General features: G+C 47.1%; 2 protein-coding genes across 8 annotated transcripts in view; both read right to left on the bottom strand.

Annotated features, from left to right (window-relative positions):
- Positions 1-5,689, bottom strand: part of MTF1 (metal regulatory transcription factor 1) — a 52,978-nt gene extending 47,289 nt beyond the window's left edge. For both annotated transcript variants that reach the window (XM_055139406.1, XM_055139407.1), the window contains exons 1-2: positions 5,622-5,689; positions 3,600-4,058 (exon numbers count right to left, since the gene is read on the bottom strand). In XM_055139406.1, the coding sequence (XP_054995381.1) occupies positions 3,600-4,007 (408 nt within the window). In that variant the 5' untranslated portion in view covers positions 4,008-4,058; positions 5,622-5,689. The remainder of the gene's footprint in view (positions 1-3,599; positions 4,059-5,621) is intronic.
- Positions 5,690-7,384: 1,695 nt separating this feature from the next.
- The window catches only part of INPP5B (inositol polyphosphate-5-phosphatase B), a 78,701-nt gene continuing 72,841 nt past the window's right edge, over positions 7,385-13,244 (bottom strand). For all 6 annotated transcript variants that reach the window (XM_055138990.1, XM_055138994.1, XM_055138991.1 and 3 more), the window contains 4 exons: positions 12,000-12,087; positions 10,527-10,654; positions 8,463-8,574; positions 7,385-8,211 (listed from right to left, as the gene is read on the bottom strand). In XM_055138990.1, the coding sequence (XP_054994965.1) occupies positions 8,096-8,211; positions 8,463-8,574; positions 10,527-10,654; positions 12,000-12,087 (444 nt within the window). In that variant the 3' untranslated portion in view covers positions 7,385-8,095. The remainder of the gene's footprint in view (positions 8,212-8,462; positions 8,575-10,526; positions 10,655-11,999; positions 12,088-13,244) is intronic.

The raw sequence follows: 13,244 nt of genomic DNA, 5'->3' as shown, positions 1-13,244 counted from the left end.
CACTCACTTTTTAACTCAAAATCTGGTTTCAGCCGCAGTGTTCTACTGAAAAAATCTCATGCTAGGAACTATTTGATTATTTCTAAAGTCAAACTTTTCAAGGAAGGTGACATATTCATTTACTTGGCCAGCTCATGAAGTGAGAAGTTCTTGAAGCCTGTTTAAATCTAATAGCAGAACCAGTGACTTCTCTTCCGTCTCTCAATTCCTCTGTAGGGTCACAGAAGCAGTCACACTTAGAAATTCTCTTGCCTCAGCTTCTATAACACTGCATTCCACCCATTTCATTCACTCTGTGACCTTTGGTTCTTCTTTCTCTTTCTAACCCTTAAATTCTTGAGTCAACTCTTACTCCTCCCTTGAGTACACAGCCCACAGATTGAACTACTGCCCTCTCAGTTCTAATCCCAAACCTTTTAAAATAAAAACCTAATATTCACATTTATAAATTCTCAACTAGTTCACCTTCATTTCCTCCAAGGACTGTACTTTCAGTGTATGCCAGCCAAATTCATGCCAGCCAAATTCATCAGTTTTCTTTTTAGGGGGAAGGGGTTGGAGAAGGGTGGAGGGAAGAGGAAATTTATTTATTTATTTGTTTGTTTGTTTGTCTGTTTATTTATTTATTTATTTATTTGCTTTTTGGGTCACACTCGGCAATGCACAGGTGTTAATCCTGGCACTGCACTCAGGAATTACTCTTGGCTCCAGGACCGGGAGGGGAAGTTTGGGGTCAGACAGTGGTGCTAAGGAGCCATCCCTGGCTCTATGCTCAGGAATGGCACCTGTAGCGCTGCTCAAGGGACCATACGTGATGTCAGGATCTCAAGCTTGTATACAAGTCAAGCACCTTAATCCTTATAATATCTCACCAGCCCCAAACTCTCCAATTTTCCCACCACACTATCTCCTCTTCCCGTCCTAATTCCTATCATGGAATCACATTTCCAGAGGTGAAGTGAAGAGGTAGAGCTGCACCTTATTGAGTATCTATCACATTGGACTCTGTTTAACTTGCAACCTAGACTTGAAATTTAGTCAACCAACTGTGTGGCCCCTTCCATACTAAAGCAGAAGAAACACAACACACTTGTAAAAATGGATATTCTGAAGCAAGAAACGTTCCTTCCTGCCTATTTCCTCACTAGTCATGCACTTTTCAACTCAAGTCATTCTTCAAACTCCAATAATATACCAAGTTCTTCAATAAAAAATTAAATATATATGTATCTACATACCCCAAGTTATCTCATTAGTCAAAAATATTTCTGTATTCTTTCCATGAACAAGGCCTCTATCCTTCATAAGATTTAAATGACATCATAAACTTCTACAACAACTGGACAATAAAGTTACCATGCCATCAGAGTAATTTTTCTAAAATGCTACTTGGACCACAACATTTCTTAGTTCAGACATCTTCAATAGTTTCCCACTATTTCTAGAATACAATTTAAATATTTTAATATACTATCACTACCTTTCATATTTGTATCTCTGTTATGTTTCCATCCTTTTATTTGGTGAGGGTGAGGGGTGAGGGATGTTGAGCCCTGTGTTATCTCTCTAGCCCCAATCCTTCCATCCTTATCTTCCATTGTTCCCTATATTCCCCTAATACAGGGGTCAACACACTACAGATAGTGGCTGTAGATTTGGCTGCTTTGTAAATAAAGTCTTAGAGAAACACAATCAATTGGCATAGTGGAAGGGATAATTCTTTATTGAAGGGGGCTGTCTTGTGCATAGCAGAATACTTAACAGGATTTGGGTCCCTACACTAGATTTCAGTAGCACTTCTCAGTATAACATTCCAAAATGTTTCTAGACATTGTTAAAAGCATCCTGGAAAGCAAATTGCCTCTAGTTAAGAACAACTATTCCGGAGCCAAAAGGGCTAACATGCATCCTTTGTACGTGGGAGGCCCAGATTTGATCCCTGGCAACACTCAAAATGATCCCTGAGCAATATGGCCACAAGTAGTCTCTGAGCATAGGCAGGTGTGACCCCCAAACCGAAACTAAATAAAAAATGAACCACTATTCTAGAGGTTTCTCAGTATAAGCTAAAAACATATGCTGTAAATAAAATACATAACATATAGTCACTGTAGAACAGTGTCCAAATTAAGATAAAAGTCACACAGAACTCAGTGCTAGTTGACTCACTTGTGAATTTAAAAAACCTCTTCATTATATTAAAGCTGCCCAGGTCACAGGCCAAAGTGATAGTACCAGGGGCCAGAGCAGGCAGGGCATTTGCTTACACTGGTCAATGACTTGGGTTTGATCTCCAGCATCCCAGATGGTCCCCACAAATCCTGCTAGGAGTTCAGGATCAGGAGTAAGTCCTGAGCACCACTGGGTGTGACCCAAAAACAAATAAACACACAAAAACATAAAGCTGACCAGGCCAATGAGAAGCTAGGGGAAATGTCTTAGATATTTAAGCAAAAGGAAGTGTTGAGACTGTATAAGAGAAAATGAAAAATGACCAAAATCCTAAAATATCGGGATGGGTTGACCTGCAGAAAGCATTGTTCAGGAAGGCAGAACTAGAATCAGTGGGAAGCAGCTGAGGAAGGCAGATTTTGGCTCTAGAGAGGAAAAAGCTTTCTAACAATTAGAGCTGGCCAACAAATGTATTAGGCTGAGCTGTGAAACACTGTGCTCTCATCATTCTGCAGGCGCTCAAGCAGAGAGCAGATGAATTGTGTTAAAGATGCTGTGGAGAGATTCCTGCATGAGGTGGGAAGTAGGACAAGATGGTCTCTTTAGGGGTCCTTCTAGCTCTGGAGTTAGCAAAGGCAAAGCAAAGGCAAAGCCATATGCCTTAGATTTAACAGTAAAATTCTCCTGTTTAAGAACCTTAATTACAGCAGAAGAGAAAAATATTTTGCTCAACAACCTATGTCTGTTGGTAATAGCTTATATTGAGTTCCTGGCATGGCAATTACCAGTGATTTATTTTTTCTAGTTGACCTGTAAAGTGTTCCTAGATAAAGTATGGTCACTACCTTTGAACCACATCTTTTATTCTGCTAATAATCACCACTAGTACAATTTGTGCAAAACTTTAGTTTCCAAGGCACTGTGACAAGCATTACTTTATTCACATTAGCTTAAATATGAACATAAAAACATGTTTTAGATAATCTGCTGTTATGTCTCTTGCCTGAATTTATAAAAGCTAGCCTTTATTACTCATTAAACATTCATTAAATGAATGAAGCATATCCTAGAACTATTCATCTCTAAAACAAATCATTTATACACAACCCAGATACATGCCAAGTCTAATTACTTTGATGCCAAAAACATGAATTTATCTTAGTGATGTCTCTATTTCACTTATTCGAGGAAAAATATTGAAAAATTGTAATAGTTTCCCCAAATTTCAAGGTGGCCATACAAACCAAAAATTCCAGAAAGCAGTCACACATACATGCACACACACGCAAGCAAGTATACATATGGTCAACAAGCAAAGTCACTGTGGGCCAAGCCCAGAGACTCTATACTCCCCGATAAACTGTCAACTAGAGTAGTACAGGGACTTTCCCAAAACCACACTGGTCCTCGCCCGCCACTTTACTTACTTCTTTACGTTTTGTTTCCGGACATTCCGACTGAAGGGTGAGGGTCGCACCTTCAATATTTCTTGGCATGGGTGTGGAACCAGGGTTTATCGTTAAATGAATCTGATCTGGTGAGATAATGTGTTGCACATAACCCTGGGACATCGCTTCATGATCTATTAGGTGAAAGCCCTCTTCACCCCCTACTAGAAAAGGCAAGTGTTCTCCACACTGTCCATCATCATCTTCATCCTCCAAAGTGCCAGGGTCCTGCTCAATAAGAACAGTTGTCCTATCATAAACAGTTCCAGATGAGGAAGGCACCAGTCCGTTTTTATCCACAAACCTGAGCATCTTGTCTTCGGGGGTCAGGTCATCTTCCTCTGCCTCAAAGTAGATGATGTTGTTGTCTGGACTGTGTTCCCCCATGGTTCAATCTTGCTCAGCTCAGTTGCGAGAAATGAAAAGGTAATGACCTGTCTGCAACAGAACAAAGTCAAGAGTTAGAGCCATGTCACAGAACCCAGGGATCTTCTCAGCAACCCCAGGGCTCACTCACTTTCTTCTCACCTCAGGAGCAAGCCAAGTAAATGAGAAAGTCACCTTCCTTGGGAATAATTTTAACTTTGGAAATCAAGTCATTTGCAAGAAGCAAGGCCTTTCAAAACCTGAAGTAAGTCCCGAGCAAGAGTTCAGAGACCTTCCAAATGTCCCTACTGCCAAACAATCTGCAGGTCGGTCAAAATACTCAAAGGGGATAAAAGGCTAAACTGTTTCAAGACTAAGTTGCTACGCATCTTAAAGTCAGAAGCAGCAGGCTTTTTGGAGGCAGGGGACCTACCCAAAATTCCCACTTTGCCATTTACTACTTGGGTAATTTTTCTGTGCCGCATTTCTCTTATGCATAAAGTGTGACTGGTAATTCCTGTTTTCCTAAAGTTGTTATGGGACGTGAAAGAGACTGTCGCGGCACCTGACAATGGTAGGGGAAACACATGTGAATTCGTCCCCTCCTTTCCAGACAGGAAAAGGGGCCGAGCACAACTAGTGAAGATCACTTTGCCCTTTTATCTCCTAAAACCATCTCAGATCCGCCAGCAGCTATGCTTGTCTTGTGTGCTCTCTGCGGTGAGGGCCACTGAGTCTCATTTTTGTTTCTAGGGTGCCTGGCCGCAGCTCTCCTGCACCTACTAGTTCGGGAGATGTCAGCTGAATGAATGAGAGGCTCGCAGGCATACTCTCTGGGGGAAGCTTCGCGCTCTGGGAAAGAGACCCTCTCTCGGGAGAAACGTCAAACTTGAAGCATTCCTGCTCGGGAACAGCGATGCTGCTTTCCTATCCCGCAAACACGCAGGATCGTCAAATGTGGGTTTGGCAGGCAGAACAAAGAATGGGAAAATTTATCGGTGCACTGCTTGTTTCGTTCTCGGCCTGGCCGTGCACTTTATCGTCCCCTCCTGCTCCGGGGAAGCGAGCGAGCGAGCCTGACGCAGCGGGGCGGCCAGCGGGAAGTAGTTTGACCAGAGCGCCAGGCCACGGGCGCGGATCCGGGAGGCGCCCGTCCGACCCTCACTCCGGCTTACGCAACCCGGGAGATGCACACTTCGCCGCATCTGAGACGAGCGATAAGCGCGCCGAGGGGCCCCACTCGGCTGCCCGTCACCAGGGGAGGCAACGCGGCGACCGAACTGTCCGGAACAAACAAGACCAGGAGGCTCGAGGATGAGGAGAGAGGCGAGCACGAGCCGAGCACCTTGAGAGAAGGCTGGACAAGGAACCGGTGTGGAACAGCCCGCAACCCAGGGCTCTTCGGGAAAATCCCAGCACTGGGGGGCTCCGAGCCGGGCGAAGAGGGGCAGGGTCCGGGTCTCCATGGAAACAGGAGAGGGGGGCTGAATACCCATCCCCATGGAAACAGAGGAGGGGTGGGGTCCCTATGGCGACCCGCCTGGAGCCTTTAATGGAAAACGCTTCAGGAGGGAGCCTAAGTCCCGCATCCCCGGCTACTCCCCAGCCCAGGCCGCGTCTGGTTTCGCCTTTTACCTCCGCGGCTCCCGGCAACAGCGGCAGCGGCAGCTTCTCCCCTCCCCAGCGGCACCATGATTGCCCCCACCTTCCCCGAACGTCACTTCCGCTTCCGCTTTCCGGAGGAAAAGAGGATGACTTGGCTCCGCCTCCCGCTCGCGCTCCTGGTTGGTTCAAGCAGCGTGGGGTTGAACTCCGTGCTCCAATCAGCGCGCGGGAGAGGCGGGGCGGTGCCAAGAGGTCCCGCCTTCGAGGCGGTCCCGGCTCGGCGACGGCCCCCGCGGCCGGGAGTCGGGCCGTCAGCCGGGCGGCCGGCAGCGGACGTCAATGGCGGGCTGTGGAGCCCTCAGCGCCTCCGCTCGAGTAGCCACGGCCCGGCTCGTCCTCCGAGCCCTGGCGGTCCCGGCCGCCACGGGCCAGACCCTAGCTGGCCACTGCAGAGCCGCTCCGGGCGGCCGGGGCGAGCCGGGAGGGCTGCCTGACGTTTCCGGGGTGCTCCCGGTGACCCCCGCTTCCCCTGGCCGGCGGAGTGACCGCGGGCGCGGAAGGAAGACGGACCCGAGTGGCGCGGCCAGCGGCGCTCCCGCCGCGCCGGGGGCCGCCGTCCCCGCTTACCCGCTCGGACGCGCTCCACGGACGCCCGGCGCCCTTCTTCCTCACGCCGGCGCCCGCACTGAGTGCCCAAGTTTTTCCCCCCCGCGGAGGACCGCCGGCTTCCACCGAACTCGCGCTCGGGCCGGCCAACGCCACCTACTGGCCATTGCCCTCCCTAACCGATTGCAGCCTACTGGCCGGTCGAGGCACACTGCACGCCCCGGGGCTTGGGGCAGCAGCGCTAGAATCAGCGCTTGGGAGCGTACCCTCTGTGTACGCGGTGTTGTGGTGTTGGGTTGGTTTTTTTTTTCTCCTCTCGCTCTTAAAAAATAATAATAAGGAATTTCCAGCCTAAGTGTTTAAGAGGTCAAAACCTTATTTTTCTTTTGGAGTGATGCCTGGGACTGAATCCAGAACCTTACACGTATATGCAAGGAACCTGAGATTATCGCTGAGCCACATCCCCAGTAGATTTACGTTTTCACGTGAGCAATTCGTTTAAAAAGAGCATTGGGAGATACATTTTTAGGGGTTGACTCTATGTATCAGTAAGATCAGGCTTCTTGCCAGACTCCCTTTGACATAGTCTGTTTTTCCAATAAGCTCATTCTCTGAATATTCAGCACAGGATAAACCCCCCTTTGCACACATACATGATCTGGGGCAAGAGGATCAGGCCATGGCTATTCATTTCTTGCTTGAAAAATGGGATCAGGGGCCACAGTGGTAGTACAGGGGGTAGGACGTTTGCATTGCATGTATCTTACCCAGGTTTAATCCCAGGGACACCATATGATCCACTGAGCACTGCCAGGAATGATCTCTGAGTGCAGAGCCAGGAGTAAGTTCTGAGCACTGCTGGGTGTGGCCCCTTCCTTCCCCAAAAGAAGAAAAATGTGATCAGTCACTATTAGCCACCCCTCCCCAGACTTTCAGGAGTGGGGGAACTACACTGCAGTGCTCAGGGAATATTCCCCACAAGGAGCTCAAGGATTGCTCTGAGTGAGAAGCATGACGTGCCAGGGATCAAACCTCAGCCTCCCAAATGCAAAGTATGTGCACCAGCCCTTTGCAAATACCTCTTCAGCCCCAGACCAGCTGTCCCTATTCTTAAGCCACAAGAGTCCAGCTGCTGAGAGCTTCCTTCTCAAAAAAAAAAAAAGAAAAAGAAAAACCACAGCAACCACTACTGTTAAAAATACATTTATCATTAAAATATACATGAGAGGAATATGTCATATACAGTTTGAAGGATTTGTTGACTCTGAAAATCCCATTTGTTTCAACAGAACACCAGATTCTTCGATGCTTTCATTTTCAAGCCACTGTATTGCCTTCAGAAATGAGTGGGTAGTCCAGAGTGGCTGAGTCCCAGCTGAGTAGGAAACAAGATGGTTTGCATATGCCTACATAAATGTCCTCAAATGGTGCCAGGAGCGTCTGAGGGGGGATGGGCTGGGACCTGTTTACCCTGCACCTTCCACTTGCATTCTTAGTATCCAACTCATTCTCCCTTCAGGGACTCCAAAGTTCATTCAACTATCTGATCCTGGGAAGCTCAGCCCAAACTAGAGAAGTACTCCTATCCCCTAGAGGCAGGCTGGAAGAACAGAGAAGTAGTTATTTCAACATTTTTTTTAAATTAGAGAGAGGGGTGGGGGAGGGGGGTTATCTATCCAATTTGTTAAATAACTAAAGTTGAACACTGAACGTCAGTTTTATTCTGGTGGGCTTCCCCTGTGTCTTCGCAGCTAACAGTAGCACTGAGTGACAGCCAGGAGGAGGGGCTCAAGAATCCCCAGCTGCTACGCCTGTGTCCCAGGGGCCTCATATCCTCTGAAGGCAGCACTTGAGCAGAAACAGGAGGGGCTGGTAACCGAGGGCAGGGCTAGAGGGGCTCAGGAAGAGTTGCAGAGATACTGGTGAATAAATTCTTGTGCTTTCTTCTTCTCTGCCGTATCAAGCCTTTGGTGACCAGCTGGGTTTCGAAGCAGTAGGCTGCCAAATAAGCTGGCTGCATGGAAAACAGAGAAAACAAATGACTCAGCAAAAGCAGCAGCACCCCTTATTCCTTAGTTGCCAGGAGTGGGGGAAGGATGACCCAAAACAGTATTCTCTACTTGAATATTAAACTATCAGAGGGTAAATATTGCCTGAAGCTTGGGCTTTAGTTTTAGTGCAGAGGATTTGGGGCCTTCCTCCGCCACACTTCTCCTTGCTAATCTTGTAGTTTGCAGAGATGCTTGCCAAACACTCAATGCTTACCCAGAATATTCTCATCCAAGTGATTTTTTGCTGAATTTTTCAGCAGTTCTTGCAAAAACGCCATCAAGTAGTTGAAGACATTTCTGTGGACTTCAGGAAGAGTAGAAACAACCTGAAAGAGGAAGAATTGGAATTTGTCTTTTTGTTCATACAAATGTGTCGAAAGCATACTACAATCCAGGAAGTGAGTCCATAGTCCAAGTAGTTGACTAAGACTACAGAGATGGGCCAGAGCGATAGTACAGAGGGTAGGGCATTTGCCTTGCAAAGCAGCCAACCTGCATTCTATCCCATATAGTCCCCCAAGCATCACCAGGAGTTAATTCCTGAGTGCAAAGCCAGGAGTAACCCCTGAGCATCACTGGTTGAGCCCTCCCCACCCCCCAAGAAAAGACTACAGAGAAACCCTGATCCCTTATACCTGGCAAGAGTGTCAAAGGAGAAGCACATGAAGATCAAGCACATAAGAAGTCAAATTTCTGGAGCCAAAGAGCTACTAGAGGGGTTTAGGCACTTGCCTTGCATGTTGTCAACCCTAGTTTGATCTTTAGCACACATATGGCCCCCAAACACACATATGGCCCCAAATGGGGGGGGGGGGCAAAGTCCTCTTCCAATCTCCTCAAGGCCCTCCCTTCACAAAAAAAAAAAAAAGAAAGGAAGGAAGGAAGGAAGGAAGGAAGGAAGGAAGGAAGGAAGGAAGGAAGGAAGGAAGGAAGGGAGGGAGGAAGGGAGGAAGGAAGGAAGGAAGGAAGGAAGGAAAGAAGGAAAGAAGGAAGGAAGAAAAGAAAAAAACAAACTACTTCTACGCTCTTGCAGTAGACTTAAGAGAAAACAGGACAATTGGGCCTGGGGGGTGGGGGTACCCACATCCAGCAAAGCTCAGGGCTCACTCCTGACTCTGTGTTCTGGCATCTCTCCTGGTGGTGCCTTGGGGACCATATGCCACATTGGGGATAAAACCAGGGTCAGCCACATGCAAGACAATCACCTTAACCGCAGTACTATATCTCTGGCCCTTAAGTTGGGCTTTTAATGTAAAACAAGATTGAATTTGCAGGGCTAGAATGAGAGTACAATAGGGAAGGTGCTTGCCTTGCATGCAACCGACTCAGGTTCAATCCCCAGCATCCTATATAATCCCAATGGAAATTATTCCTGAGTACAGAGCCAGGAGTAACCCCTGAGCACTGCCAGGTGGGGTCCCAAAAACAAAACAAAACAAAACAAAAAACACTTTTGGCAGAAGTACAGCTATTCAAACGTGTGCTAACTGGGAAGACTAGAATTCAGTGAGCGCTCCAGATATTTGTATATCTCAATCAGTTGGGAAGCTTGCACAAAACATATTCCAAAAGAGATTACAAGTTCGTGGCTGTGGGGTGAGGCCCTGGTACCTGAATTATTAGCATGTTTCCAAGATGATTATGCCATGGCCTGCTATATGTCTGAGCCACTAGACCACAAAATGTCTTATTTGCTTAAAAAAAAAATTGGGGCTGGAGCGACAGCAAAGTGGGTAGGGCGTTTGCCTTGCACGCGGCCAACCCGGGTTCGAATCCCAGCATCCCATATGGTCTCCTGAGCACAGCCAGGGGTAATTCCTGAGTGCAGAGCCAGGAGTAACCCCTGTGCATCACGGCTGTGACCCAAAAAGCACAAAAAAAAATTAAAAATTAAAATCATTAACTGGAACTAGACTGCCAAGCATGGTCTTTGGTTAACAGTGACAAGATGGGAAGTTCAGAACACACAAAACAAATCAGCAGAGGAAGAGCCTGAATGCAAAACCTTGAACCGAGGGAGGTAGCATAAGAATGGAAGGAAAAAGATGGATGCCAAATCAAGGGTTTGGGCATGTGGGAGGGGAAGGTGGGGGAGTCAGCCATGACTCAGGTTTCTGAGTCACTGGGACTTAAGGATGGTGCATTAAAAGTAAAAAGGGACAAGGGAAGAAGAACAGGTTTGGGGAGAAGAAGAAGAATTTGTTTTCAAAGATGCTGCACTTGAGGGTCTGGGTCCCCTTTGCTCTTGCACACCTGGACACTCCCCGCCCCCTCTCACCTGTTTACTTGCTGGGTAGTTGCCCGCACACTCCAAGCAGTGATGGTAGGCACTGTAACAGATGACGGGCTCTGGCAGGCTCTCCAGGAAAAGCAGCAAGGCTTCGGCAACCGAGTGATTGCTAACAGCTTTGGGCCCAGCGTTAAGGAATAAGTAAGACTGTAGCCCATGGTTAGGAAAAGCCCAGAATACTGCCTTCCCAGTCAGGATCCCAACATGACATCTTCTTGAGGTCAGGCTCAACTGCACTGGGTCCACCCGAATCCCTGCTATAATGGTTGCTACACACTGTAAAGTCTTCTGTTTCTTTTTTATTTTATTTTTTTTACATCACACCCAGCGATGCTCAGGGGTTACTCCTGGCTCTGCACTCAGGAATCACCCCTGGCGGTGCTCGGGGGACCATATGGGATGCTAGGGGTCAAATTCCAGTTGGCCGCATGCAAGGCAAACACCCTACCTGCTGTACTATAGCTCCAGCCCCTAAAATCTCCTGTTTTTATTGTTTGGGGGCCACATCCAATGGTGCTCAGAACTTACTCCTTGTTCTGTGCTGAGGAATCACTCCTGGAAGGGCTGAGAGGTCCATATGGTGCTGGAGAAGGATATGGGATCAGCCCAAGAAATAGTCTTCTTGTTGTTGTTGTTGCTTTTTGGGTCACACCCAGCAGTGCTCAGGGATTACTCCTGGCTCTGCATTCAGGAATCACTCCTGGTTGTGCTTGGAGTATTGGATGCCAGAGATTGAACCTGGGTTGGCCGAGTACAAGGCAAATGTCCTACCCACTATACTATCTCTCCAACCCCCTCTCCCCCAATAACTAGTCTTAAAGAATGATACCTGGGGTCAGATATTAGATTTTGAGCCTTAAAATATTATTCTTGGAGCTGAAGAGATCGTACGATAGGTAAGGCACTTGCCTTGCTGTGACTGATGGATTTGATCTCTGGCACCAAATATGTCAAGCCCCACCAGGCGTGATCCCTGAGTGTAGTCAGGAGTAAGCCCTGAGCACAAGGTGTGACTCAAAAACAAAAACAAAAAAGGATGAGTGCTAGTACAGCAGATAGGGCATTTACCTGGGTTGATTCCTGGCACCCATATGGTCCCCTGAGCGCCTCAGGAGTAAGTCCTGAATGCAGAGCCAGGCTTATGCCCTGAGCACTGCTGTGTGTGACCCCAAAACCAAACAAGTAAAAAATTCTTCACTCAGGTTGAGATTGCCACACTGCATGCAGGAGACCTGTGTTTAATGCTGGGCACTGCATGGTTCCTCAGCACCACTGGATCAACTCTTAGCTAGAAGTAGTCCCTGAGCATTGCCTGGTATGGCCTAAAAGCCTTCCAATTGTATATTCTTTCTCTTGTCTCATCTCGTACCCTTCCCCTTTCCTTCTCTCTTCCTCTCTCTCCTGCTCCACACCCCACTCCCACCCCCTGCACACACATATATGCATACAGCTGAAGGATACATTTTAGATCTTCAGACTTTCCAGTATCCAAATAATCCCTGATATTCTCAAAATGCGACCTTATGCCTGGCTGCTGAAACAGATCTTCCTGCAAGAGAGGAGAAAGTCGTAACAAGATAGTATCTCAGAAAGTCAGCAATCATTTCCTAATCTAGAAATATAATCATCAACCGAGTGCCACAATAAACAGGGTAATGAGACCTATGAATCACCCTGTTAGACAATCTGATTTAGGCCTGTGAGACTAATTCATCTTGTAGACCTTCCCTGATATGCCTGCAATAGGTGTTTATGGTGACAAGACCTATATCATAAAATAAGACACATTACAATCCAACATCAGGAAAAATTTAAAGGCAGCTTTACGTCCTTAAAAGAATTAACCACTCTCAGCGCCATCTTGCCACAATCAACAGAGAAGCAGCAGGCATTCTGGTGAGCAACGCCGCCCGGAAAATGCTCCGGACCCGAATTGGGGCCAGCAACACCGGGGAGCCGGAAGGAGGAGGTGCCGCCAGCACACCTTCTCCAGATGGAGCACTGGAGACACTGAGCATTAACTAACACGGCTCCAGGATTTGGAACTGGGACACATCCGAGCCGCGCGGCCGCTAATGCGGCCGCACGACCTTTTCTAAAACCTGAAAACATACAATCTTTTAATGGAAAACTAATTATCAAATGCTTCCTTATTAGGGTTATCTTGTTTGGGGGTATAACTCCCACAACAATAGGGAGTTTTGTGTTGAAATATGGAACATAATCAAGGTGAAGAGAAAATGAAGTTAAATTCATCAGTTATACAGTTGGGGTGGGGGGCGGGGGGTATACCGGGGATTTTGGTGGTGGAATATGGGTACTGGTGAAGGGATGGTGTTTGAATACGGTATAACTGAGACATAAACCTGAGAACTCTGTAACTTTCCACATGGTGATAAAATTAAAAAAATATAAATAAATAAAAAAATAAAAGGTAAAAAAAAAAAAAAGAATTAACCAGGGGCTAGAGAGACAGTACTGTGGGTAGGGTGCTTGCCTTGCATGCAGTTAACCCAGGTTTCATCTCCAGCACCCCATATAGTCTCCAGAATCCCACTAGGAGTAATCCCTGAGCACAGTGGCAATAGTAAGCCTTCAACACTGCAGGGTGTGGGTCAAAAACAAATAAATAAAAAGGATTGGGGCAGGAGCAATCCTACAGTGTGTAGGATACTTCCCTTGCACACGGCCCGAACAAGGTTCAAC

Source organism: Sorex araneus, chromosome 5, assembly GCF_027595985.1.
Source record: "Sorex araneus isolate mSorAra2 chromosome 5, mSorAra2.pri, whole genome shotgun sequence".
Classification (NCBI taxonomy): Eukaryota; Metazoa; Chordata; class Mammalia; order Eulipotyphla; family Soricidae; genus Sorex; species Sorex araneus.
This window is presented reverse-complemented; position numbering and strand designations above follow the sequence as displayed.